Consider the following 27,558-nt stretch of genomic DNA (forward strand, 5'->3'; position numbering starts at 1 on the left):
ACCAGTAGTCTTTAAAGAAATTGGTTCCTTATTCTTTGTGATACTTTGAAATTGTCACTCACAATAACGCATTGATTAAAAAAAAAAGTTAAGGTTTCTTTCTTGACTTAGTCCCTTTTCAGTTATAGTGTTTACTTCTTTCTGAAACTGACAGTGGGTAAAACATCTCCCTCATATAAATCATGAAGGTTCTAGTTTCTAGCATTTGGAATTTCTGAAGGATCTATAGACTCTTTAATTTACCATTTGTGTTCTATGTAGTTTTTGTGTACATAAAACTTTGGTCTATTCAAGGTGCATTTATGGAATATTCTTTTAAATAGAAGATAGTCCTTTCCCTCTTGATGATGATCTTTCCACCGAGATGTATTCTAGAAATTTAAAAAACTCTCATGGTCATGTAACAACATCATATTTAGCATATTTAATACATTATTTGCCAACAAGAAAAGTTTGGGGATGACTGCTATTTTCACAATCTTCACAAAAACTGAGGTCAGGTTTTAAAAATCTTTATACAATGATGTATACATAATTTAATTAGATTTATGATTTTATTTTATTTTTTATAATTTCAACTTTTATTTCAGATTCAGAGGGTACACATGCAGGTTTGTTACATAGGTGTATTGCATGATGCTGATGCTGAGGTTTGGGATATGAGTGATCTCATCCCCTAGATAGTGGGCATAGTACCCAACAGTTAGCTTTTGAGCCCTTGCCCTGTTCCCTGCCTCCCTTCTCTATTAGTCCCCAGTATCTGTTGTTGCTATCTTTATGTCCACGAGTACCCAGTGTTTAGCCTCCACTTATAAGTGAGAACATGCAGTATTTGGTTTTCTGTTAATTTGTTAATTCACTTAGAATAATGGCCTCCAGCTGCATCCATGTTGCTAAAGGGACATGATTTTATTCTTTTCTATGACTGTGTAGTATTCCGTGGTGTATATCTACTGTGTTTTCTTTATCCAATCCACCAGGTATCCATTGATGGGCACCTAGGTTGATTCCATGTCTTTGCTATTGTGAGTGGTGCTGTGATGAACGTGCAAGTGCATGTGTATTTTTGGTAGAATGATTTATTTTCTTTTGGATATATACCCAGTGATAAATTGCTGGGTCGAATGGTAGTTTTGATTTAAGCTATTTGAGAAATTTCCAAACTGCTTTCCACTATGGCTGAACTAATTTACATTCCCACCAACAATGTATAAGTGTTCCCCTTTGTCTTCAACCTCTCTAGCATCTGTTGTTTTTTGACTTTTTAGTAATAGCCATTCTGACTGGTATGAGTTTATGTCTCATTGTGGTTTTGATTTGCATTTCTTTGGTGATTGGTGATGTTGAGCAATTCTTCATGTGTTTGTTGGATGCTCATATGTCTTCTTTTGAGAAGTGTCTTTTCATGTCTTTTGCCCAATTTTTTTTTTTTTTGACATGGAGTCTCACTGTATCACCCAGGCTGGAGTACAGTGGCGCTATCTCTGCTCGCTGCAACCTCTGCCTCCTGGGTTCAAGCGATTCTCCTGCTTCAGCCTCCCAAGTAGCTGGGACTACAGGCATGTGCCACCATGCCTGGCTAATTTTTTGTATTTTTAGTACAGACAGGGTTTGTCCGTGTTAACCAGGATGGTCTTGGTCTCCTGACCTCGTGATCCACCCGCCTTGGCCTCCAAAGTGCTGGGATTACAGGCGTGAGCCAGTGTGCTCAGTTCTTTTGCCCAGTTTTTACTGGGATTGTTTTTTGCTTGTTGAATTGTTTAATTTCCTTATAGATTCTAGATATTAGACAAAGTTAGGATAAAGACCTTTGTCTAATGTCCAGAATCTTTAAAGATACGTAGTTAGCAAATATTTTTTCCTATTCTGTGGATTGTCTGTGGATTCTGTTGTTTTACAGAAGCTAAAGAGCTTAATTAATCTAAAGAGATTAATTAGGTCCCACTTATCAATTTTTGTTTTTGTTGCAATTGCTTTTGAGAACTTAGTCATAAGTTCTTTCTCAGGGCCAATGTCCAGAACGGTGTTTTCTCTTTTTTTTCTAACTAGGATTTTTATAGTTTGAGGTCTTACGTTTTAATATTTAATCCATCTTGAGTTGATTTTTGTATATGGTGAAAGGTAGGGGTCCAGTTTCATTCTTCTGCATATAGCTAGCCACCTATCCTAGCACCATTTATTGAATAAGGAGTCTCTAACTCATTGCTTATTTTTGTCAACTTTGTCAAAGATCAGATGGCTGTAGGTGCGTGGCTGTATTTCTGGATTCTCTATTCTATTCCATTGATCTGTGTGTCTGTTTTTGTACCAGGACTATGCTGTTTTGGTTACCTTAGCCTTAAAGTATAGTTTGAAATTGGGTAATGTGATGCCTCCAGCTTTATTCTTTTTGCTTAGGATTGCTTTGGCTATTTGTGCCATTTTTTGGTTCCATATGAATTTAAGAACATTTTTTTTCTGATTCTGTGAAAAATGGTGTTGGTAGTTTGACAGGAATAGCATTGAAGCATAAAAATGACACAATAGAATTCAGGGACTTGGGGAAAGGATGGGAAGGGGGTGAGGGATAAAAGATCACAAACTGGTTGCAGTGTATACTGCTTGGGTGATGAGGTGAATCTCACAGATCACCACTAAAGAACTTTCTGATGTAACCAGACACCACCTGTTCCCCAATAACTTATGGAAATAAAAAACAAAAACCAAAGACTCTGACATTTAACAGGGGAAAAAATAAAAAAAGGAATAGTGTTGAATCTATAGGTTGCCTTGGGCAGCATGGGTATTTTAAAAAATGATAATTGATTTTTGCAATCCATAAGCATGGATTTTCCATTTGTTGGTGTCATCTGTGATTTCTTTCAGTAGTATTTTGTAGTTCTCCTTGTAGGGATCTCTCACCTCCTTGGTAAGATGTATTCCTAGGTTTTTAATTTTTTTTTTTTTTTTTTGGTGGCTATTGTAAATGGAGTTGCATTCTTGATTTGGCTGTCAGCTTGAACATTATTGATGTCTAGAAATGCTGCTGATTTTATACATTGATTTTGTAACCTGAAATTTTACTGAAGTTGTTTATCAGCTTCAGGAGCCTTTTTGTGGAGTCTTTAGGGTTTTCTTGGTATGGAATCATATTGTCAAAGAAGAGAGATTGTTTGACTTCTTCTTTTCCTATTCGGATGCCTTTTATTTCTTTCTCTTGCCTGATTGTTCTGGCAAGGACTTCCAGTACTATGTTGAATAGGAGTGGTGAGAGTTGGTATCCTTGTCTTCTTCCAGTTCTCAGGGAGAATGCTTCCAGCTTTTGCCTCTTCAGTATGATATTGGCTGTGGGTTTGTCATAGATGATTCTTATTATTTTGAGATATGTTCCTTCAATGCCTAGTTTGTTGAGGGTTTTGTTTATTTATCATGAATAATGAAGGCTATTCTCACATCTATTGAGGTGATCATGTAGTTTTTAATTTTCTTTATGTGGTGAATCCCAATTATTAATTTGCGTATATGGAACCAACGTTGCATCTCAACAATGAAGCCTACTTGATCATGATGCATTAACTTTTTGATGTGTTGCGGGATTCGATTTGCTAGTGTTTTGTTGAGGATTTTTGTGTCTATGTTCATCAGGGATATTGGCCTGTACTTTTCTTTCTTCATTGTGTCTTTTCCAGGTTTTGGTATTAGGGTGATGCTGGCTTTGTAGAACAACTTAGGGAGGAATTCCTCCTCCTTAATTTTTGAGAATGGTTTCAGTAGAATTGGTACCCATTCTTCTTTGTATATCTGGTAGAATTCAGCTGTGAATTCATCTGGTCCAGGACTTTTTGGTTGGTAGGTTATTTTTGTTTTATTATTATGGATTCAGTTTTGGAACTTGATATTGGTCTATTTCAATTTCTTTCTGATTCAGTCTTGGGAGATTGTGTAGTTTATCCATTTCCTCTAGATTTTCTAGTTTGTGTGCATTGAGGTGTTCATAATAGTCTCTGAGGATCTTGTGTATTTCTGTAGAATCTATTGTAATGTCAACTTTGTTGTTTCAGATTGTGCTTATTTGGATCTTCACTCTTTTTTTTTTCTTTGTTAATCTAGCTAGTAGTCTATCAATTTTGTTTAACCTTTCAAAGAGCCAACTTTTGGTTTCATTGATCCTTTGTGTGGATTTTTGGGTCTCAATTTCATTCAGTTCCACTCTGATTTTAATTATTTTTTTTTCTTCTGCTAGCTTTGGGGTTAGTTTGTTCTGGTTTTTCTTGTTCTTCTAAGTGTGATATTGGATCATTAATTTGAGATCTTTCTGAGTTAGATGTTTAGCATTATAAACTTCTTAACACTTTTTGCTGCATTTTAATATGTTTTGTGTCTGTTTTTATTTATTTCAAAGAATTTTTTGATTTCTGTCATAATTTTATTGTTTACTTAAAAGCTATACAAGAGCAAGTTTGTTTGTTTGTGAGACAGAGTCTCGCTCTGTCGCCCGGCTGGAGTTCAGTGGCACCATCTCGGCTCACTGTAACCTCCACCTCTTGGGTTCAAGCAATTCTCCTGCCTCAGCCTCTTGAGTAACTGGGACTAGAGGCGCACACCACCACGCCTGTCTAATTTTTTTTTGTTTTTTTTGTAGTTTAGTACAGATGGGGTTTCACCACATTGCCCAGGTTGGTCTCGAACTCCTGAGCTTAGGCAGTCTGCCCGCCTTGGCCTCCCAAAGTGCTAGGATTATAGGCGTGAGCCACCGCGCCCAACCAAGAGCCAAGTTAATTTCTATGTAATTGTGTGGTTTTGGAAGATCTTCTTGGTATTGATTTCTGTTTTTATTCTACTGTGTTCTGAGAGTATGGTTGGTATAATTCAGTTTGTTTGTTTATTTATTTATTTATTTATTTGGAGACAGGGTCTTGCTCTGTACCCAGACTAGAGTGCAGTGGCATTATTTCAGCTCACTGCAACCTCTGCCTCCTGGTTCAGGTGATTCTCCTGCCTCAGCCTCCTGAGTACCTGGGATTACAGGCACGCACCACTGTGGCCAAACTAATTTTTTGTATTTTTAGTAGAGATGGGGTTTCACCATGTTGGCCAATCTGGTCGCGAACTCCTGACCTTCAAGTGATCCACCTGCCTCGGCCTCACAAATGAATCAGTTTTTTAAAATTTATTGAGATGTGCTTTTTGGCCAAGCATGTGGTCCATCTTGGAGTATGTTCTGTGTGCTGTTGAGAAGAATATATATTCTGTGGTTGATGAGTGGAGTGTTCTGTAGATATGTATTAGGTCCAATTGGTCAAATGTTGAATTTATACCCAGAATTTGTTTTTTAATTTTCTGCCTTAATGATCTATCTAATGCTGTCAATGGGATGTTGAAATCTCCCAATATTATTACTATCTCTATAGATCTCTAAGAGCTTGTTTTATGAAACTGGATGCTTTGGCGTTGGGTGTGTGTATATTTAGAATTGTTAAGTCTTGTTGAATCGAACCCTTTATCATTATGTAATTACCTTCTTTGTCCTTTTGTACTGTCATTGGTTTTTTATATATAATTTTTTCTTTGTTTTTTTAAATAGAAATGGGGTCTCACTGTGTTGCTGTGAACCCAAAATATCTGAGACAGATCTCAGTCAATTTAGGAAGTTTATTTTGCCAACGTTAAGGGCACGTGCCTGTGACACACCCTCAGGAGGTCCTGACAACATGTGCCCAAAGTGGTTGGGGCACAACTTGGTTTTATACATTTTAGGGAGGCATGAGACATCAATCAATATATATAAGATATGTATTGTTCTCTCTGGAAAAGCAGGACAACGCAAAGTGGGGAGAGTATGTCCAGGTCGTAGGTAGCTAAGAGACAAATGGTTGCCTTTTGTTTTTTTTTTTGTTTTTTTTTTGAGTTTCTAATTAGGCTTTCCAAAGGAGGCACTCAGATATGTGCTTATCCCAGTGAGCAGAGGGATGACTTTGAATTCTGTCTGTCCTTCATCCACAGGGAAATTCCTTGTGAGGGAGGTATGTAACTTTTTTCTAATCTTAGTAGCTATCTTTTAGGAGCAGAATAGGAGGCAGGGTTGCACTAAGCATTTCCCAGCTTGACTTTTCTCTTTGGCTTAGTGATTGTGGGGTTCCAAGATTTATTTTCCTTTCACATTGCCCTGTCTGGTCTTGAACTCCTGAGCTCAAGTGATCCTCCTACCTTGTAAGAGTTAAAGAAAGGGGAAAGAGACACATAGGATGGCTTGGCAGTTAAAGACAGGTTTACTTTAGGTAAAACCTGAGAAGGGCTTCTGGCAGATTTTTTTTTTTTTTGTTCAGGAGTGCTTTCTCTTACAGACTGAGTACATCAGTATATATTGGTTTTAGGGTGAGGGGGCTTGTCACAAGCTTGGAATATTTATGTGTGGGGGAGAAGTTTATGGTGAAGTTGGAATGTCTCTTGGCAAAGGGGGGGTTATCTTGGGGTTGACATCTTTCCAGCAGGAAGGGGGTTATCTCGGGGCTGGCATCTTCCCAGCCAGAGTGGGGTGGCTAGCATGTCTCTGGTCGCTGAGGAGTTTGGAATGTTTCTCGTTGGAGATGTTTTTTTGGTTTACGGTCATGCTGACCTTAGCCATTTAGGCTGATGCCCTTTGGATTTAGGCAGTTTTTTATTAAGGTGAATTGGAAAATAACAGTGCTTGTGCAAGATGGGGATATTCCTTCTCTGTCACAGTTCGGCCTCTCAAAGCTCTGGGATTATAGTTGTGAGCCACTGTACCTGGCCCTGTTGTTTGATTTAAAGTCTGTTTTATCTGACATAAGAATCGTGACCCCTGGTCAGGTGCAGTGGCTCACACCTGTAATCCCAGCACTTTGGGGGGCCGAGGTGGATGGATCACAAGGACAAGAGATCGAGACCATCCTGGCCAACATGGTGAAACCCCGTCTCTATCTACCAAAAATACAAAAATTAGCTGGGCGTGTGGTGTGCGCCTGTAGTCCCAGCTACTCAGGAGGCTGAGGCAGGAGAATTGCTTGAACCCAGGAGGTAGAGGTTGCAGTAAGCTGAGATCGCACCATTGCACTCCAGCCTGGTGACAGAGCAAGACTCCATCTCAAAAATGGAAGGGGAAGGGGAAGGGGAAGGGGAAGGGAGACCCCTGACCTTTTTTGTTTTCCATTTGCTTGCTTTTTCCAACCCTTTACTTTGAGCCTGTAGATATTTTTACATGTGAGACGTGTCTCTTGAAGGCAGCAGATGAATGAGTCTTCTTTCTTTCTTTCTTTTTTTCTTTCTTTCTTTCTTTCTTTCTTTCTTTCTTTCTTTCTTTCTTTCTTTCTTTCTTTCTTTCTTTCTTTCTTTCTTTCTTTCTTTCTTTTTAATCCAAATTGCAACTCTGTACCTTTTAAGCAGGATGTTTAGTAAAAGGCGAAAGATTTATATATTCTGAAGAGACCCTTTACATTCAAGGTTAATGTTGATAGGTGAGGTTTTGATCCTATTATTAAATTGGTAGATGGTTGCTTTGCCATGTCTGTTGCATGGCTGCATTATGGGGTCTTTGGGCTATGTTCTTCAGTGTGTTTTTGTGGTATCAGTGTTGTTCTTTCATTTCCATGTTTAGAAGTCCTTTAAGGATCTCTGCTAAGGCTGATCTAGTGGTAACAAATTATCTTAGTGCTTGCTTGTCTGTAAAATATTTTATTTCTCCTTCATTTGTGAAGCTTAGTTTGGTAGAATATGAAATTCTTGGTTGTAGTGTCCTTTCTTTAAGAATGCTGAAAATAGACCCCCCATCTCTCTTGCCTTGTAAGGTTTCCACTGAGAAGTCCACTGTTCCTTTTGTATGGGATCTAACTTTTTTCTCTAGCTGCCTTTAAGATTTTTTCTTTAGCGTTAACCTTCAACAGTCTGGTGTCTATATGCCATGGTGATGTTCATGTTCACAGGGAGTTCTCTGGATTGCTTCTATCTGGATATCTTCCTCTCTGGCAAGATTAGGGAAATTTTCTTAAATTACGTCCTCAAATATGTTTTCCAGATCATTTACTTTTTCTCCTTCTCTCTCAGGAATACCAATAATTCATAGATTTGGTTGCTTTACATTATCAAATATTTCTCAAAACCTTCTTCATTAAAAAAAAAATACTTTTTAATCTGACTGAGTTAGTTTGAAAGACTGATCTTCAAGCTCCAAAATTCTTTCTTCTGCTTGATCCAGTCTATTAATAAAACTTAGTTATATTTTGAAATTCCTTAAGTGAGTTTTTCAATTCCAGAAGCTCTGATTGATTCCTTTTTAAAATGTTTATCTTAAGATGCCTTCATTTCCTGAGTTGCTTTAGAAGTTTCTTTGTGTTTATTTTCAACCTTGTCTGGATCTTGTTGCGCTTCCTTGCAATCCTTACTTTGAATTCTTTATCTGTCATTTCTGAGTTTCCATTTGGGTCAGGAGCCATTGTGGGAACACGACTGTGATCCCTCAGTGGTGTCACTACATTTAGATTTTTCACAAATCCAAAATTCTTGGGATAGTTCCTTTTCATCTGGAGACATTCCCACTTCTAATTTTTGTAATTATTTTAATGCGGGCGGGATTTTTTCTTTTTCTTTCTTTCACTACAATGTTGTTGTTTTTCCCTTTCACATTTGTGATTTTAAATATCAACTCAGAAACCTGTTGAAAGAGACCCTTTTTCTCTGATTTTAGGTATTATTTATTATGCAGTGGTTATGAAGAAAGAAATGTAATAGAGAGTATAGTCAATACTAGTTTAAGGTGTAGCTCCCGTATATGTCATATTTACTGATAATTAATCATAAATCTTAGCCTGAATCAATTAGTGGCATAATTTAGATTTTATCTTTTTGAGCATTTGTCAGAAATATTATCCATGTTTGATAGTTTGCATTTTTTCTTTTTAAATATTTACTTATTGGGCCCCAGAATGCTTGTTGGAGGAGGGATTGGAATGAAATGTATCCTTCATTGAACAGGATTTTTGTTTTAGCTTAAAAATGAATTCTAAGATATGAATCACTTGTTTTCTTGCTGACATAAAAGCAAAACCTTTTTATTTTTGATAGAGACAGGGTCTTACTATGTTGCCCAGGCTGGTCTCAAACACGTGGCCTCAAGCAGTCCTCTCGCCACAGCCTCCTAAATTGCTGGGATTCCAGGCATGAGCTACCCTGTCAGTTTAGCAAAGACAATTTAAATGATTACCAAGAAGTTAGCAAAGTAAATATGTTTATTTAACAACATCCAACATCCAGTGATGAGGGAAAAGCTTATTGTGCTATAAAACCCTTTTGTGGTAGTTCCTTTGAAATTTATGTTGATTTTTTTTTTTTTTTTTAATATGAGGATTATCTGTTAAATGGTTTATTTTGTATTAGGTGCAAATGTCAATTGTCAAGCCTTGGACAAAGCTACTCCCTTGTTCATTGCTGCTCAAGAGGGACACACAAAATGTGTGGAGCTTTTGCTCTCCAGTGGGGCAGATCCTGATCTTTACTGTAATGAGGACAATTGGCAGTTACCTATTCATGCAGCTGCACAAATGGGCCATACAAAGTAAGTGTTAAAACAGAAAATAAGCGTCGTCTCTTAATCAAAAGCTAATAAGGAATAAATCTGGGCTAGACCCTTCACCTCTAAGCAAAATTCTCTTCCTTACCAATCTGCTGGGTGAATAGATCTACCCCTAATCTGTCCCTCGTGCTGTCTTTTGCTCCTACTAGTCCTGGACTTTGATATTGTGAGGCAGAGTTGCTAGAGACTGGGTAGGCTCGGGGACTTTCTCAGGGTATTGACTCTTCCCATTGATTTCTCTAGTAATGGCTGTATCCACCACCTCCTCCTCCCTAGTTTTATCCCAGGCATCTTTTTAGGCATCAATCTGATGAGGCCATCCGTGTTACCTCTTTGACCCCGGAAAGCTTTTGATTTTGTGATGCCTGTTGAAGTGTATGCTAAGTAGTCCTCCCTGTCTTAAACCCTTTGACTGAACTTTTCTTGATCTAACTTCAAATTAGAGAGAGAGTAAATGGGGGTTCCAGGAATCTTAGAAGCTATATCCTGTGAGAATATGGCTGTCTATCTTAAATTGATAGTCAATAATTTTTAGAAATACATGTTTAGAATCTTTACAGCCATAATTCTACAATAATACTTTTTATAGCTGTTGTTAGTATTATCTGATTTAAAAAGTAACAGTAAAATATTCATTACTTAATTTAGTTTGTTTACATAGTAGGAAAACAGATTCTGGAATTTGGTCATTGTGCCACTAGGTGACACAATACCTTACTATTTCATTAATATTTGTAAGCATGTTTATGTCTTGTGGGAGAGTATAATTTTTCCAGCCTATTTAAAAAAATTAAACACATTAAATTTAAGAGACATTAGACTATTTTAACAAAATGCTTAGATTTAAAAATTTGATATTTTCCCCAATTCTTGATCATTTATTTAAACATAAGTGTTAGATATTATACTCTGAGCTTTAAATGATACCAAAAGTCTCTTGGGCATTTGCTCTCAATTTTGAGAATTCTCATTGTCACTGATGATTTTCTTTATAGCCTACTTCAAAGGTAGCCCCTTTTGTGAATTAAGTTCTACTTAAATGTTATCTTAGACATACATTACATGAGGAAAAGTTACAAAGAGAAATTTACTGTTATAAAAATACTTCAGAGTAGCCCTGTCTGTCTGTTCCTAGAAAGAGGGAATTTCCTGGCTTTGTTATACAGTTTTATTTTTAATTTTAGAAGGGTGGAATAGTCCTTTTTTCTTTCCAGTTGACTGCCAGAGGTAAGTTTACAAATAACCTAAGAACTTTTGTTTTAATTATTTTCTGAGAACTTTCTCTTCCTAGGAACCAGCTTCTTTATAAGTCTGCCTCCATAATTTAATAAGCTCACTTTTTTTCCTTTCCTTTTTTTTTTTTTGAGACGGAGTCTCGCTCTGTCGCCCAGGCTGGAGTGCAGTGGCGCAATCTCGGCTCACTGCAAGCTCCGCCTCCCGGGTTCACGCCATTCTCTTGCCTCAGCCTCCTGAGTAGCTGGGACTACAGGCGCCTGCCACCGCGCCCGGCTAATTTTTTGTGTTTTTAGTAGAGACGGGGTTTCACCGTGGTCTCGATCTCCGGACCTTGTGATTCGCCCGTCTCGGCCTCCCAAAGTGCTGGGATTACAGGTGTGAGCCACCGCGCCTGGCCTTTTTTTCCAGATAATAGAATATTTTAGCAGAAATTATAATTTCTTCCCGATGAAAATATTAGTCTTCATGTCAATTATCATCTTTACAAATTTTTACTAATTGGACAAGAAAAACTAATTGGTACTTTAAGAAGGAAAATAGTGCATTTTCTTGATGCTAGTTTATACTTAGAAGAATGATGTTTTAAATAATTTATTAGACCCTAAAATATCTAACATAACATTTGAATTTTGGGGAATAAGGTGGTGCCAGTAAGGTAATAAAATTAAAAGAGCACCTTTTCTGTTTACATATAGGGACGTTAATTTTGTTTCACATGTATTTAAAGACCTTTATATTAAGTGATAATAAGTGTAACATTTTAGAGTAAATATATAACATGTAATAGTTTAACGTTGTTGGTAGAAGGTACACCCTAGACAGAAATATTTCTTTAAATGAATCAGTTGGTAATTCTGAAAAAATTGTGCTTTAGAAATGTTGCCTACACTTATGCACTTATAAAAACACTAAAATCTCCTGAATTTGTGTATTTATAGAATCTTGGACTTACTAATACCACTTACTAACCGGGCCTGTGACACTGAGCTGAACAAAGTAAGCCCTGTTTACTCAGCAGTGTTTGGGGGACATGAAGATTGCCTAGAAATATTACTCCGGAATGGCTACAGCCCAGACGCCCAGGCGTGCCTTGTCTTTGGATTCAGTTCTCCCGTGTGCATGGCTTTCCAAAAGGAGTATGTATATTTGCTGTGTTTTTATTTTTATTCTTTTTTGCTGTATGGAGATATGTTTTGAAGTGACTTTCTTTCACAGTGAAACTTAGTATCTCTGTTAGTGCTCAATTGCTAGCTTGGAACACAAATAGGAAAAAACGGATCCTTCAGTCAAGCTGTAGCACAAATGAGGTGATAATATCAGATTGTTTTCCTTCCTTCTTTGGATCTGGATTACATTTTTAGTGCAGCAATTTTAGGAAATACAATTTAAGTAGATGCAGAAATTCACTGATATTTTTGGTCTTCAAAACAATTCCAGAATTAAAAATGGGACTTTATCAAGTAAGGCAGTGACTGTTTCAGGTCATTTACCATTTAAAATTTATAAGATATGAGCCTAAAAATAAAACTTTAGTTTTATAGAAATTATTGTATTTCTAATGTATTTGATGCATAGCATTAAAAAAAATTTTTTTTTGAGACAGAGTCTCACTCTGTGGCCCAGGCTGGAGTGCAGTGGCACCATCTTGACTCACTGCATCCTCCACATCCCAGGCTCAAGTGATCCTTCTACCTCAGCCTCCAGAGTAGCTGGGTCTACAGGCATACACCAACACTCCCAGCGAATGTTTTTATTTTTAGTAGAGATGAAGTTTCTCCATGTTGCCCAGGCTGGTCTTGAACTCCTGGGCTCAAGCAGTTCACTTGCCTTGGCCTCCCAAAATGCTAGGAGTACAGGCGCGAGCTACCATGCCTGGCTGTATATTATTTTTTGATGCAAGTCTGAATAGTTAAGTTTTTAAAAGCCCCCAAATTAATTATTTTTCTAAACTGTCATAATTCTGTGAAATAGAGTAAGTGAAGAATTACTGCTGCCTTGTTAGTGTCTGGCCAGTAACTTTGTCTATAACACTCTTACGGTTTTAAAACACTGAGAATAAAGCCATGTGTAAGAAAAGCCATATTGAGTAATATCTGATCATCTAGTAATGGAATAAGTTGTGAAGATAGATGCTATTGTGTTTAATGACACAGAAGAGGTTGCAGGCATACCTCAAATTGTATTGGCCTTCTTCAATTCACTATTATGGATCTCTATTTAATTTAAGTAGTTATCAAGAAATTATTTACTAAGCTTTTCAGCCTTTACTGTCTCTTAACATTTGCCATGTAAAATTAGTAGTTCACTATATTTGTTTGAAGTTTAAGCTTATACATTTTAGTAGAGACAGGGTTTCACCAGGCTGGTCTCAAACTCCTGGCCTCAAGTGATCTGTCTGCCTCCAGCCTCCCAAAGTGATGGGATTATAGGTGTGAGCCACCCCACCTGGCCTCTTAAACTTATACATTTTAGTTTGAATATTTGGGTTTTGGTTAATCTGAGTATCTGGGACCCACTTTATGCATAACTTTCATGATCCCATAGGATTTTCTTGTGTGCCCCATTAAGTTTTGTCTTTTTAAAGAGAAGAGCTGTAATTACTTTAGTTGACCTTCAGTGAGATTGCACTGATGACTTTTATTTGCCCTTCTCTATCCCAAATCTTAACGCCATTACAGAGCTGAACATTTCTTATTAGACCAGAATATAACAATTTTGGATTGCGTGCACGTGTGCATGTGCATGTGTACGTGTGTGTGTGTATTCAGTACGATGATGGTCTTTTTTGGCCTTCATCTTATCTTTTGGATGAACAATGTGTTTGGTTCATACGATCACAGCAGCTAAGCTCATGCCTCATTACCTTATAAGTGTAGTTTGAATTAAGCCATATAATGTAGTACCCCTGTTAACCCTGAAACACCTTAAAATTAATGATATTCCTTGGGAGCTGTGCAGTATGTTTCATGCCATCTATAGGTTCAGATAAATGAAATTAGGTGGGAAAGATCTTAAATAGGGTTTTAGATTTTCCAAGATTAGCTGAAATTTTAGGGGGGCAGACCCTTTTTTCTGCTTAGATTTCTACAAAATCAGTCAATAACACTAATTGACCATTTTGTTATATAGAGAGCACTAAATAGATCCTGTTAAACTTACTGAGGAAGCTGAAACATAGACACTCTCCTTTGAGAATTTAAAACCTAGTGGGGAAAATAGTATTTAGTGGCATTTGCTTCACTGTCTTCTGCTATCTTTGGCAAAGAAGCATTTTTAATGTATTTTTTTTGTATTTTTTATAGACTCATAGAAGGGAAGATTCCTATTTTTTTTCTGCTGTGTCTGGGATAACTGCAAATATGAACTATTATCTCATTCTTGAGTAGTGATATAAATGATTTTTTTCTTTTCCTTTCACAAGTACTCCAAAGTTGTATTTTTAAGGAACTCCACAGTTTGGTTTGCTTTTTATGTCTCAGTTACTCTGTAGAATTTTTTTCTGTGTCAACTTCAGTGATGCTAAGTTCTTAACATGCTGTGTAGCCTACGTGGAGTAATTCCACTACAGCCTGTTTCTTTCTCTCTCACTAATGACTACAAAAAACTGTGGTCAAAATTCAAAACAAAACTACCTGAGGACTCTCAAAGGGACAAAAGCAGATAGATTATGAAAGAGAGTGGTAACTTGATGAAGAGATCCACATGAAAATGAATTTTCCAGTTTCCTTTTCCTCTTTTTTTTTTGAGACAGTCTCGCTGTGTTGCCCAGACTGGAGTACAGTGGTGCGATCTGGGCTCACTGCAACCTCCATCTCCCGGGTTCAAGTGATTATCCTGTCTCAGCCACCCAAGTACCTGGGATTATAGGCAAGTGCCACCATGCTCAGCTACTTTTTGTATTTTAAAAGAGATGGGGTTTCACCATGTTGGCCAGGCTGGTCTTAAACTTCTGACCTCAAGTGATCTGCCCGCCTTGGCCTCCCAAAGTGCTGGCATGAGCCACTGTGCCTGGCCTCCTTTTTCTTTTGCTTTGTTGCCCTGAGGGCCAACCCTGAACTGGAACTGAGTAGCACCAGTGGCACCAGCAGCTAAAATCAGTCAGTAACATTAATTGTCCAATTGTTTAATATAGAGAGCACTAAACAGATCCTATTCAACTTACTGAGAAAGCTGAAACATAGACACGATAGAAAGCCTGTTTTTCTGGTCAGAGGAATCAGGTAAATGGAACCCTATGGGCCAGAGAATGGTAGGGGAGTCTTGGAGAAGAGAGAGCTTGGAGAAGTGGATATCCTAATTCGGCATATGAATTTGCATATTCCCGACTTACCCCAAGCTTTAAATGCACAAGACAGACCCAAATTGTTTTTTATTTTGTTTTGTTTTTGAGACAGGATCTCATTCTGTTGCCCAGAACAGAGTGCGGTGACATGATCATGACTCACTGCAGCCTTAACTTTCCTGGACTCAGGTAAATATCCTGCCTCAGCCTCTTGAGTAGCTAGGACGACAGTTGTGCGCCACCGTGCCTGGATTTTTTTTGTTGTTGTTTTGTTTTTTTTGTAGAGACAGGGTTTGCCGTGTTGCCTAGGCTGGTCTTAAACTCCGAGCTCAAGTGATCTGCCTGCCTTAGCCTCTCAAAGTGCTGGGATTGCAGGCATGAGCCACGGCACCCAGCCAACCCAAAATGTTGAAAGTAAGATTTGAACTATCATCAGAGTCTCAGGCTAGACCCTGAGTGGCACATTCATGGGTCCAGGCTTAAAGCAGGAAAGCAGAGGCTTTTGAGAGCTGAACTGACATTAGAACCACTGTGTAAGGTGAAACAGAAATTGCAGTTTGAACCTAACTAGGTTATATGCTTGCTGAAATAAACAAACGAAAAAACTAGTGTTCTTCAAAGGATTATAACGAGACCCAGGACTCAGAATTTATATAGCATGTAAATGTTAATTCACAATGTCCAGGAGGCAACCTAAAATTATTTGGCATATGAAGAACTGATAAAACATGACTAAATCTCATGGTTTGAAAAAGCAATTAATAGAAGCCAGTGCTGAGATGGTACAGATGTTAGAAATATCAGATACTTGAAAGCAGCTCTTACAACAGTGCTTCATGAGGCTAACATACTGGAAAAAATGAAAAGGTAGAAATTCTCAGCTGAGAATTAGAAACTATAAAAAAACTAAAAAATACAATAATCTGAAATAAAAAAATTTACTACATGTACTCCATAGCAGAATGAAAGATATAGGAAAGAGTAAATTAACTTAAAAGTAAACCAGTAGAAATTATTAACACAGGATAAGACATGCTCTCTGGCAGCTGGAGTGTGCAGGCTGGCCTGGCACAACCATGCAGCTTCTGGAGTTTCTGTTGGTTAGAGATTCAGGAATAGCTTGGTGGGCAGTTCTGGCTTGGACGTTTCTCTTATAGTTGCATTAAATATTAGTTGAAGCTACAGTCATTAGCAAACTTGACAGGAGCCAGAGGATCAACTTCCACAGAGGCTTACTGACATGGATCACTCATATGGCTGGGTGTTGGCAGGAAACCTCGGTTTCTTTCTATAAAAGCCTCTCCACAGGACGGCTGGAATATCCTCATGGCATGGTAGCAGATTCCCTCAGAGGAAGAGATCCAAGAGAGAACAAGACAGAAGTCATAGTGACCTGGTTCATTGAAATTATGGCTGTCACCTCCACAGATCACATACACAAGCCCTGATTCAATATGGAAAGACTGTACAAAAGCACAAATATGAGGAGGAGAGGATCATTGGGAGCAATCTTGGAGGCTAGCTGTCTCACACATTATCTCTGAAATTGGTATTTTTTTATTTTGAAATTTTTTTTTTTTTTTTTTTTTTTTTGAGACGGAGTCTCACTCTGTCGCCCAGGCTGGAGTGCAGTGGCCGGATCTCAGCTCACTGCAAGCTCCGCCTCCCGGGTTTACGCCATTCTCCTGCCTCAGCCTCCCGAGTAGCTGGGACTATAGGTGCCCGCCACCTCGCCCGGCTAGATTTTTTGTATTTTTTTTAGTAGAAACGGGGTTTCACCGTGTTAGCCAGGATGGTCTCGATCTCCTGACCTCGTGATCCACCCGTCTCGGCCTCCCAAAGTGCTGGGATTACAGGCTTGAGCCACCGCGCCCGGCCTTATTTTGAAATTTTTAAACATACGTAAAAGTAGAGAGATTGGTACAATGAACTCCCATAGACCCATCATTCATACTCAGTAGTGATCAAGGAAATGAATGCCATCATTTTATTCTTTGCAAATATCCCTGAGAAACACATGCTCTTCCCACCTCCAGCCTTCATCCAAACATCTTATACTAACTTTCTTTAAATTTCAGTGTTCCAGGCTCTCTCCTTCTCCCCTCTTTCTAGTATGTTTATGGGGTAGAGGCAAGACCATTACAAAGAAAGAAGGCCCTTTATGCTGGGCATCTAGGCTTTTTCAGACATCCTGTGAAACCTAGGCAGAGTCTCCCAAGCCTCTGCTCTTACACTCTGCACCCACAGGCTTAACACCATGACCATGAAGAAGCCACCATTATGACTTGCACCCTCTGAAGCAGTGGCCTGAGCTGTACCTGGGCCCCTTTGAGCCATGGCAGGAGCAGCTAGGATGCAGGGGCTAGTGTCCCAAGGCCGTGGAGCAGTGGGGCACTGGGCCTGGCCCATGAAACAATTCAGTCCTCCTAGGCCTCTGGGCCTGTGATGGGTGAGGCTGCTGGGAAGATCTCTGAAATGCCTTTGAGGCCTTCCACCACCCCCTGGTGGTTTTTGCTATTAGCACTTGGCTCCTTTTTACTTAACGCAGATTTCCGAAGTCTGCTTGAATTCCTTCCCTGAAAATAGGCTTTTCTTTTCTACCATTTGCCAGGCCGCAACTTTTCCAAACTTTTATACTCTGCTTCTCCTTTAAATGTAAGTTCCAACATTAGGTTATTTCTTTGCTGATGCATATGAGCGTAGGTTCTTACAAGCAGACAGGCTACCTCTTGAACACTTTACTGCTTCGAAGTTTCTTCCACCAGATACCCTAAATCATCACTCTCAAGTTCAGAGTTCTACAGATCTCCAGAGCAGGGGCACAATGCGTCCAGGTTCTTTGCTAAGGCATAACAAAAGTGACCTTTGCTCTAGTTCCCAGTAAGCTCTGCTTTTCCATCTGAGACCTTGTCAGCCCAGCCTTTACTATTATTCACTATCACCACTTTGGTGACAGTCATTTAACCAGTCTCCAGGGAGTTCCAAACTTTCGCTCATCTTTCTGTGTTCTTCTGAGCCCTCCAAACTCTTCCACCCTCTGCCCATTACCCAGTTCCCAAGTTGTTTCCACATTTTTAGGTGTCTTTATAGCAGTGCCCTACTCTTCAGTCCCAATTTTCTGTATTAGTTCGTTCTTGCATTGCTATAAAGAAATATACCTGAGACTAGGTAATTTATAAAGAAAAAGGTTTAATTGGCTCACAGTTCCACAGGTTATACAGGAACCATGATGTTGGTGTCTGCTCAGCTTTTGGAGACACCTCAGGAAACATAATCATGGCAGAAGGTGAAGTGAGAGCAGGCCACTTCTTACACGGCAGGAGCAAGAGAGTGAGTGTGGGAGGTGCCACATACTTTTAAACAACCAGATCTCACAAGAACTCACTACTGTGAGGACACTACTGAGAGGGATGGTGCTAAACCATTTATGAGAAACCCATCCCCATGATCCAGTCACCTCCCACCAAGCCCCACCTTCAACCCTGGGGATTACAATTCATCATGAGATTTGGGTGGGGGCACAGATCCAAACCACTTCAGTAGATCTAGGGTGGGACCTGATGTTCTGCATTTCTTTCTTTTTCTTTTCTTTCTTCCTTTTTTTTTTTTTTTTTTTGAGACAAGAGTCTCACTCTATCACCCAGGCTGGAGTACAGTGACACCATCTAGACTCACTGCAACCACAACCTCCCGGGTTTATGCATTTCTCATGCGTCAGCCTCCTGAATAGCTGGGATTACAGGTATGTGCCACCATACCTGGCTAATTTTTGTATTTTTAGTAGAGATGGGGTTTCACCATGTTGGCCAGGCTGGTCTCAACTCCTAAGCTCAAGTGATCTGCCCCCCTCAGCCTCTCAAAAGTGTTGGGATTACAGGCGTGAGCCACTGTGCCCAGCATACCCTGCATTTCTTTCTTTCTTTCTTTCTTTTTTTTTTTTTTTTTTGAGACGAAGTCTTGCTCTGTCACCCAGGTTGGAGTGCAGTGATGCGATCTTGGCTCACTGCAAGCTCTGCCTCCTGGGTTCACACCATTCTCCCACCTCAGCCTCCCGAGTAGCTGGGACTACAGGTGCCCACCATCACATCTGGCTAATTTTGTTTTTGTGTTTTTAGTACAGACGGGGGTTTCACCATGTTAGCCAGGATGGTCTTGAACTCTTGACCTCAAGTGATCTGCCGGCTTCGGCCTCCCAGAAGTGCTGGGATTACAGGCGTGAGCCACCGTGCCCAGGCCATATTCTGCATTTCTAATAAGCTAACAAGGTGGTGCCAATGCTGCTGATCCACAGACCACACTGTGAGTAGCAAGAGTGTAGAGCTGTGCTGCCCAGATTGGTAGCCACCAGCCACATGTGGCTATTTAAATTAATTAAAATTAAGTAGCATTATAAATTACTTCTTCAGTTTCCCTAGCCACCCTTCGGGTGCTCCAGAATCATGTGTGGCTAGCTACCCTACCGAATAGTACATCATCACAGAAATTTCCGCTGCATGGCGGTGGTATAGAGAATTGACTCATAGTAACTCTCCCGCAGCTACTTTTTAGACCAAAACAATTATTTATTCACAGCAAAAGAAGACCTGGGCAGGGTAAACAGCAACAGGTTACTTATAGTATGTATTTCCTCTTTCTGGAACGGACAACCCAGTGTTCCCAAAGACAATATGGAAGGTTGTTTGGTTAGCTCAGCACCTGAGCAAAAGAGGTTGGATATGTTTACCAGATTGTGAGAATGGATGAATTGCTTTTCTTCACACTAGAAGTATATTTTTCTTAATAACTAGTATTGGGCATAAGAATCAGGGCTGAGAATGCTGGGGGAAGACATCCTATTAAGAAACTGCCTTTTGGCCGGGTGCGGTGACTTATGCATGTAATCCCAGCACTTTGGGAGGGCGAGGCGGGCGAACCACGAGATCAAGAGATCGAGACCATTCTGGCTAACATGCTGAAACCCTGTCTCTACTAAAAATGCAAAAAGTTAGTCGGGCATGGAGGCACGCTCCTGTAGTCCCAGCTACTCAGGAGGCTGAGCCAGGAGAATGGCATGAACCCGGGAGGTGGAGCTTGCAGTCAGCCGAGATTGCGCCACCGCACTCCAGCCTGGGCAACAGAGCAAGACTCCGTCTCAAAAAACAAAACAAAACAAAAACACAAAAGAAGCTGCCTTTTGACTCCTTTTTAAAGACATAATATTTTGTCTGTCTGTTTACATATCTGCTTCTTCATTAGACTGTAAGCTCCTTGAGAGCAGGGATTTGCCCTGGATCTGACTCCTATTAGACATTCAAAATATATTCGTGAGTTAATGAATCAATAATTATATCAGATTAGCATATTTATTATATCTTAGTCTTCTTCAGTGCCTTGTAGAGAGAGAAGGATGGAGCATGATTCTTGGGCTTGGATGAGTCACAGATGTATAGTGGCTGTGTGACTTCAGGTATTTCACTTCATTCTGCTAAATCTCATTCCATTATCTTTAAAATATGGATAGTAATAACACTTAAGCTTGCTTTAGAAAATTATTTTGAGGATCAAATGAACTAACAGTTGTGAAATGCTTTGTAATTTATAATTATTATCTTTAAAAAACCCTAGTTTTTTGGGTGAGAGGGTCTTCGGTCTCAATGTCCATATACATACAGATCACCTTGCACAGGTGTCTGTCTTGTTCTCTCATTCTAGGGTATTGCCTGTTTGGAACATCCACTCATATTTTCAAACTGTCCCTCTCTGGCCAACTAGCTTTTGCAATTTAAAATATTTACAAATGTTTAACAAATTTAAAAGTTAAAAAAAAATTAAAGAAATTATCCACACAGAAGTACGGAAAAGAAAAAAGATTGAAGAGAAAAACAAGAGCCTCCGGGAACGAAGGTTCAATATCAACAGGTCTAACATTCATGTCATTAAAATCCAGAAGCAGAGGAGATTGGGCACAGAAAAAATATGTAAATTAATAATTGCTAAAAACTTCCTGTTATTGGATAAAGATATAAATTTACAGATTTAAGAAGCCTGTTAAACCCAAACAGGATAAACTCACAGAAAGGCATGATCAGAAAAATCAAACTGCTATAAACCAAATGTAAAGGAGACCTAGTCTCTCCCCGGATCAAAGAAGAAAAAGAAAAACAAAAGTAAAGGGGAAGCAGTATGGTGTACAGTAGTCCTTGGTCACAGACATGAGTTAACAAACTTTGTTTTTGTTTTTGCATCTCTTAGTAATTTTGCTCCTTGAAGTGGCCATGTAGGCATAATTACAATTTTTTTGTGTATGGCTATTGAAAGGGCATATGAAGTCTTTTCTTTCATGTGAGACTTGTAATTGAACCAATATATTATTTGGTCGATTTTCAGTGAGTAGTCATTGGAAAATGCTATATTTTTAGCCTTTAAAAAATAAAGTCAAAACATCAAAATATCTGTTTTAGGAGTGTGTATTCTCTTAGTCTGTCTTTTATTTTTCATTCTAGAATTGGGCCACACCTTATTCTATAAAATAGAACATAGCAAACTTTAAGGACAAAGAGACTGAGAATTTGGTTGTGGGAATTTTGTCAAAAATATCAAGGTTCAGAATTTACCAAAGTAGGATCACAGATCAATGTGAAATAATAGTCACTTATGTCAACTAGAGTGATAATTAAATGGCTTCAGAAGGCAAATGCAGAAAGTTATATAGTTGTAGAAAAACCTTAGGTCTTTATTAGAGAGTTTTCATAAGTAATCAAATAGAATAAAGACAACATGAAGCACAGGGAATCATCTTGATAAAATGCAGAATCTTTGTTTTTTTAGACCAGTTACCTAAAAAGTGAAGGAAAACCTTTCATTATTTCTAAAACTAAATACTACATTTTTATTATCTAATGTCTGGCTGGTTGCTTATACAGTTCCTGTATGTGTAATGGGAAACTCATTTATTTTGAGTTTCTGTTTGAAGCTTTGCCAATTAGGCAAGAAAATGATCATTTTCCCAGTAGGTTTTGCTTTAGTATGTCAAGAGGGTCATATAACCAGTGTCTGAGGGAAAAAAATTGAAGCTGAAAAATATGGTTTTGGTTATTTCTTTTTTTTTTTTTTAAATGTATTTATTATTATTATACTTTAAGTTGTAGGGTACATGTGCATAACGTGCAGGTTTGTTACATATGTATACTTGTGCCATGTTGGTGTGCTGCACCCATCAACTCGTCATTTACATCAGGTATAACTCCCAATGCAATCCCTCCCCCCTCCCCCCTCCCCATGATAGGCCCCAGTGTGTGATGTTCCCCTTCCTGAGTCCAAGTGATCTCATTGTTCAGTTCCCACCTATGAGTGAGAACATGCGGTGTTTGGTTTTCTGTTCTTGTGATAGTTTGCTAAGAATGATGGTTTCCAGCTGCATCCATGTCCCTACAAAGGACACAAACTCATCCTTTTTGATGGCTGCATAGTATTCCATGGTGTATATGTGCCACATTTTCTTAATCCAATCTGTCACTGATGGACATTTGGGTTGATTCCAAGTCTTTGCTATTGTGAATAGTGCTGCAATAAACATACGTGTGCATGTGTCTTTGTAGCAGCATGATTTATAATCCTTTGGGTATATACCCAGTAATGGGATGGCTGGGTCATATGGTACATCTAGTTCTAGATCCTTGAGGAATCACCATACTGTTTTCCATAATGGTTGAACTAGTTTACAATCCCACCAACAGTGTAAAAGTGTTCCTATTTCTCCACATCCTCTCCAGCACCTGTTGTTTCCTGACTTTTTAATGATCGCCATTCTAACTGGTGTGAGATGGTATCTCATTGTGGTTTTGATTTGCATTTCTCTGATGGCCAGTGATGATGAGCATTTTTTCATGTGTCTGTTGGCTGTATGAATGTCTTCTTTTGAGAAATGTCTGTTCATATCCTTTGCCCACTTTTTGATGGGGTTGTTTGTTTTTTTCTTGTAAATTTGTTTGAGTTCTTTGTAGGTTCTGGATATTAGCCCTTTGTCAGATGAGTAGATTGCAAAAATTTTCTCCCATTTTGTAGGTTGCCTGTTCACTCTGATGGTAGTTTCTTTTGCTGTGCAGAAGCTCTTTAGTTTAATGAGATCCCATTTGTCAATTTTGGCTTTTGCTGCCGTTGCTTTTGGTGTTTTAGACATGAAGTCTTTGCCCATGCCTATGTCCTGAATGGTACTACCTAGGTTTTCCTCTAGGATTTGTATGGTACTAGGTCTAACATTTAAGTCTCTAATCCATCTTGAATTAATTTTCGTGTAAGGAGTAAGGAAAGGATCCAGTTTCAGCTTTCTACTTATGGCTAGCCAATTTTCCCAGCACCATTTATTAAATAGGGAATCCTTTCCCCATTTCTTGTTTCTCTCAGGTTTGTCAAAGATCAGATGGCTGTAGATGTGTGGTATTATTTCTGAGGACTCTGTTCTGTTCCATTGGTCTATATCTCTGTTTTGGTCCCAGTACCATGCTGTTTTGGTTACTGTAGCCTTGTAGTATAGTTTGAAGTCAGGTAGCGTGATGCCTGCAGCTTTGTTCTTTTGACTTAGGATTGTCTTGGCGATGCGGGCTCTTTTTTGGTTCCATATGAACTTGAAAGCAGTTTTTTCCAATTCTGTGAAGAAACTCATTGGTAGCTTGATGGGGATGGCATTGAATCTATAAATTACCTTGGGCAGTATGGCCATTTTCACAATATTGATTCTTCCTATCCATGAGCATGGTATGTTCTTCCATTTGTTTGTGTCCTCTTTTATTTCACTGAGCAGTGGTTTGTAGTTCTCCTTGAAGAGGTCCTTTACATCCCTTGTAAGTTGGATTCCTAGGTATTTGATTCTCTTTGAAGCAATTGTGAATGGAAGTTCATTCCTGATTTGGCTCTCTGTTTGTCTGTTACTGGTGTATAAGAATGCTTGTGATTTTTGCACATTAATTTTGTATCCTGAGACTTTGCTGAAGTTGCTTATCAGCTTAAGGAGATTTTGGGCTGAGACAATGGGGTTTTCTAAATATACAATCATGTCATCTGCAAACAGGGACAATTTGACTTCTTCTTTTCCTAACTGAATACCCTTGATTTCTTTCTCTTGCCTAATTGCCCTAGCCAGAACTTCCAACACTATGTTGAATAGGAGTGGTGAGAGAGGGCATCCCTGTCTTGTGCCAGTTTTCAAAGGGAATGTTTCCAGTTTTTGCCCATTCAGTATGATATTGGCTGTGGGTTTGTCATAAATAGCTGTTATTATTTTGAGGTACGTTCCATCAATACCGAATTTATTGAGCGTTTTTAGCATGAAGGGCTGTTGAATTTTGTCAAAAGCCTTTTCTGCATCTATTGAGATAATCATGTGGTTCTTGTCTTTGGTTCTGTTTCTATGCTGGATTATGTTTATTGATTTGCGAATGTTGAACCAGCCTTGCATCCCAGGGATGAAGCCCACTTGATCATGGTGGATAAGCTTTTTGATGTGTTGCTGAATCCGGTTTGCCAGTATTTTATTGAGGATTTTTGCATCGATGTTCATCAGGGATATTGGTCTAAAATTCTCTTTTTCTGTTGTGTCTCTGCCAGGCTTTGGTATCAGGATGATGTTGGCCTCATAAAATGAGTTAGGGAGGATTCCCTCTTTTTCTATTGATTGGAATAGTTTCAGAAGGAATGGTACCAACTCCTCCTTGTACCTCTGGTAGAATTCAGCTGTGAATCCATCTGGTCCTGGACTTTTTTTGGTTGGTAGGCTATTAATTATTGCCTCAATTTCAGAGCCTGCTATTGGTCTATTCAGGGATTCAACTTCTTCCTGGTTTAGTCTTGGAAGAGTGTAAGTGTCCAGGAAATTATCCATTTCTTCTAGATTTTACAGTTTATTTGTGTAGAGGTGTTTATAGTATTCTCTGATGGTAGTTTGTATTTTTGTGGGGTCGGTGGTGATATCCCCTTTATCATTTTTAATTGCGTCGATTTGATTCTTCTCTCTTTTCTTCTTTATTAGTCTTGCTAGTGGTCTGTCAATTTTGTTGATCTTTTCAAAAAACCAACTCCTGGATTCATTGATTTTTTGGAGAGTTTTTTGTGTCTCTATCTCCTTCAGTTCTGCTCTGATCTTAGTTATTTCTTGCCTTCTGCTAACTTTTGAATGTGTTTGCTCTTGCTTCTCTAGTTCTTTTAATTGCGATGTTAGAGTGTCAATTTTAGATCTTTCCTGCTTTCTCTTGTGGGCATTTAGTGCTATAAATTTCCCTCTACACACTGCTTTAAATGTGTCCCAGAGATTCTGGTATGTTGTATCTTTGTTCTCATTGGTTTCAAAGAACATCTTTATTTCTGCCTTCATTTCGTTATGTACCCAGTAGTCATTCAGGAGCAGGTTGTTCAGTTTCCATGTAGTTGAGCGGTTTTGATTGAGTTTGGTTATTTCTTTCAATAAGTAAGCATTTTAAAATTTGGATTGCCCACAATCACATGACTAAAATTAATTAAATTAATTAGAGTCACCAATTATAAAGCAAGGACAATTGAATATAATCTTAATTTAAAAATAGCTGTCATATGTTGTTTTTTCCTTTTTTTTTTTTGAGGCAGAGTCTCTTGCTCTGTGGCCCAGGCTGGAGTGCAGTGGCGTGATCTTGGCTCACTGCAACCTCTGCCTTCTGGGTTCAGGCGTTTCTCATGCCTCAGCCTCCTGAGTAGCTGGAATTACAGGTGTATGCCACCACACCTGGCTAATTTTTGTATTTTTAATAAAGATGGGGTTTCGCCATGTTGGTCAGGCTGATCTCAAACTCCTGGCCTCAAGTGATCTGTCTGCCTTGGCTTTTTAAAGTGTGGAATTACAGGTGTGAGCCACCACGCCCAGACCTTCTTTGTTTTCTTAATGCGACATACATGAATTTCCTGTATCACTTTTACCAGTTATTAATAAGAGTTCAGATTTGGTCACAATACTGGTACCAGGTAACTTAGAAGACTTAATTTTCCAAAATTAATTATTTGATATTCTAATTTTTAGGGATTTGGTAACAGATAAGTTTAATGGTGTAAATTTAAAATTTTTATTTTTATAGCCACAATGTGTTATGATAGTGTTAATTTGGTATGATTGTTGTAATTAACACCTATCTGACTTCAGGTGTTAATGGCTAAAAGACTTTCCTTTTCTCATTTGTATGTTTCCTAGTATTTCTCTGAAATCTATTAATTTAGTATTTGTGGTCTTTCTTGCACTATTGACCTGTTGTATTCTAATAAACTTTTATCTACTTTTATAAATAGTACAACTAATACCAAAAGGTGATGAAATTGATAGGTAACAGCTTTGGGTTTTCATTATTATTGTTGTGGTTTTGAGATAGAGTTTCACTCTGTTGCCCAGGCTGGAGTACAGTGGTGCAGTCATTGCTCACTGCAGCCTCAAACTTATGAGGTCAAGTGATCCTCCTGCCTTGGCCTCCTAAAGTGCCCCAGGTTTTAAGTTTTCTCTTCCTTATTATTTTTTCAGCTAATTCAACTTTTAAGTTCAGTATCAGTGTTCTGAAACATTTTTGGTAAGTATTCTTTGTGAGGGTGACCTTTACCTCCTTTCACCACTCCCAGGGATGATGGAAAGGTGTCTCTTCCACTACTGTACAGATCCTGCAACAAAAGCAGTTTTTGTCCTTTGGAGCTAAAAAGTTAGCAGGTATATTGATATGAAGCCAGTCTTTCAAGAGTAATTGAGTAATCCATCTCGAATGAGGAAATATAAGAAAAAGCTTCCTCCAAATGGAATGGGGAGGGGAGAGGGAAGTTGAGAAGTTTTAGGACTGAGCAAATATGAATGCCTTTTATATATGGCCATAGAAGTAAATTGTGGCTTAGCTCACCTGATTTTATCTGTTTTTCTAATTGATACTAATCATTGTTATTATATTAGTTTCACAGAATTCATTGTGTTCATTCTAGCCCCCATGTCGTGTGGGCACATCTGACAAAACTGAATGTCTTCATGTTGTTTTCAGCTAATGGTCAAAAGCCATTCAGTAAAACTCACTATTTGGCCTGTTATAATTCATCTGATAAATTGGTTGGATATTTTGTTTGCTAATTGAGCATAAAATGCTGAAGATATTTGCCCATTTTTATTTGTTTAAAAGAAATTTTTTTTTCTTGTTGAATTTTCTCTTACTGTTCTTTTATATGTGAGCACTGTTTTTTTGCACAGTTTCGAACTTCAAGGAGCAAAGTGGTAGAAAATGTACAAACCCCCAAAATAAGGTCTAGACATTGGATCTTAATTTTTAAATCTCTCCTCTCAGTATCTGATGTTGTTCACTTTTTATATAATATACAGTCTCTCTATGTCACAATTAACTCTTGAGATTTATGTTAAACAAGACAGACTTTTGTTTAAATCTCGGGTACTTGAAGAGTTTTCTCAATTTGATATTAGGGCTATGGAGAGAATTTGTTGAAGTGTTAAGAGAAA

General features: G+C 38.5%; 1 protein-coding gene across 21 annotated transcripts in view; it reads left to right on the forward strand.

The window, feature by feature from the left end:
* Positions 1 to 27,558, forward strand: part of LOC102121007 (probable G-protein coupled receptor 75) — a 185,407-nt gene that overhangs the window by 131,097 nt on the left and 26,752 nt on the right. For 8 of the 21 annotated variants that reach the window (XM_065527093.2, XM_065527094.2, XM_065527097.2 and 5 more), the window contains 3 exons: positions 9,370 to 9,547; positions 11,740 to 11,937; positions 15,192 to 15,272. In XM_065527093.2, coding sequence (XP_065383165.1) covers positions 9,370 to 9,547; positions 11,740 to 11,937; positions 15,192 to 15,272 — 457 coding nt within the window. Of the gene's footprint in view, positions 1 to 5,898; positions 6,003 to 9,369; positions 9,548 to 11,739; positions 11,938 to 15,191; positions 15,273 to 27,558 lie in introns of all 21 variants that reach the window. The other 13 variants (XM_015433442.4, XM_074011802.1, XM_074011805.1 and 10 more) reach the window with 3 other exon arrangements.

Source organism: Macaca fascicularis, chromosome 13, assembly GCF_037993035.2.
Source record: "Macaca fascicularis isolate 582-1 chromosome 13, T2T-MFA8v1.1".
Lineage (NCBI taxonomy): Eukaryota > Metazoa > Chordata > Mammalia > Primates > Cercopithecidae > Macaca > Macaca fascicularis.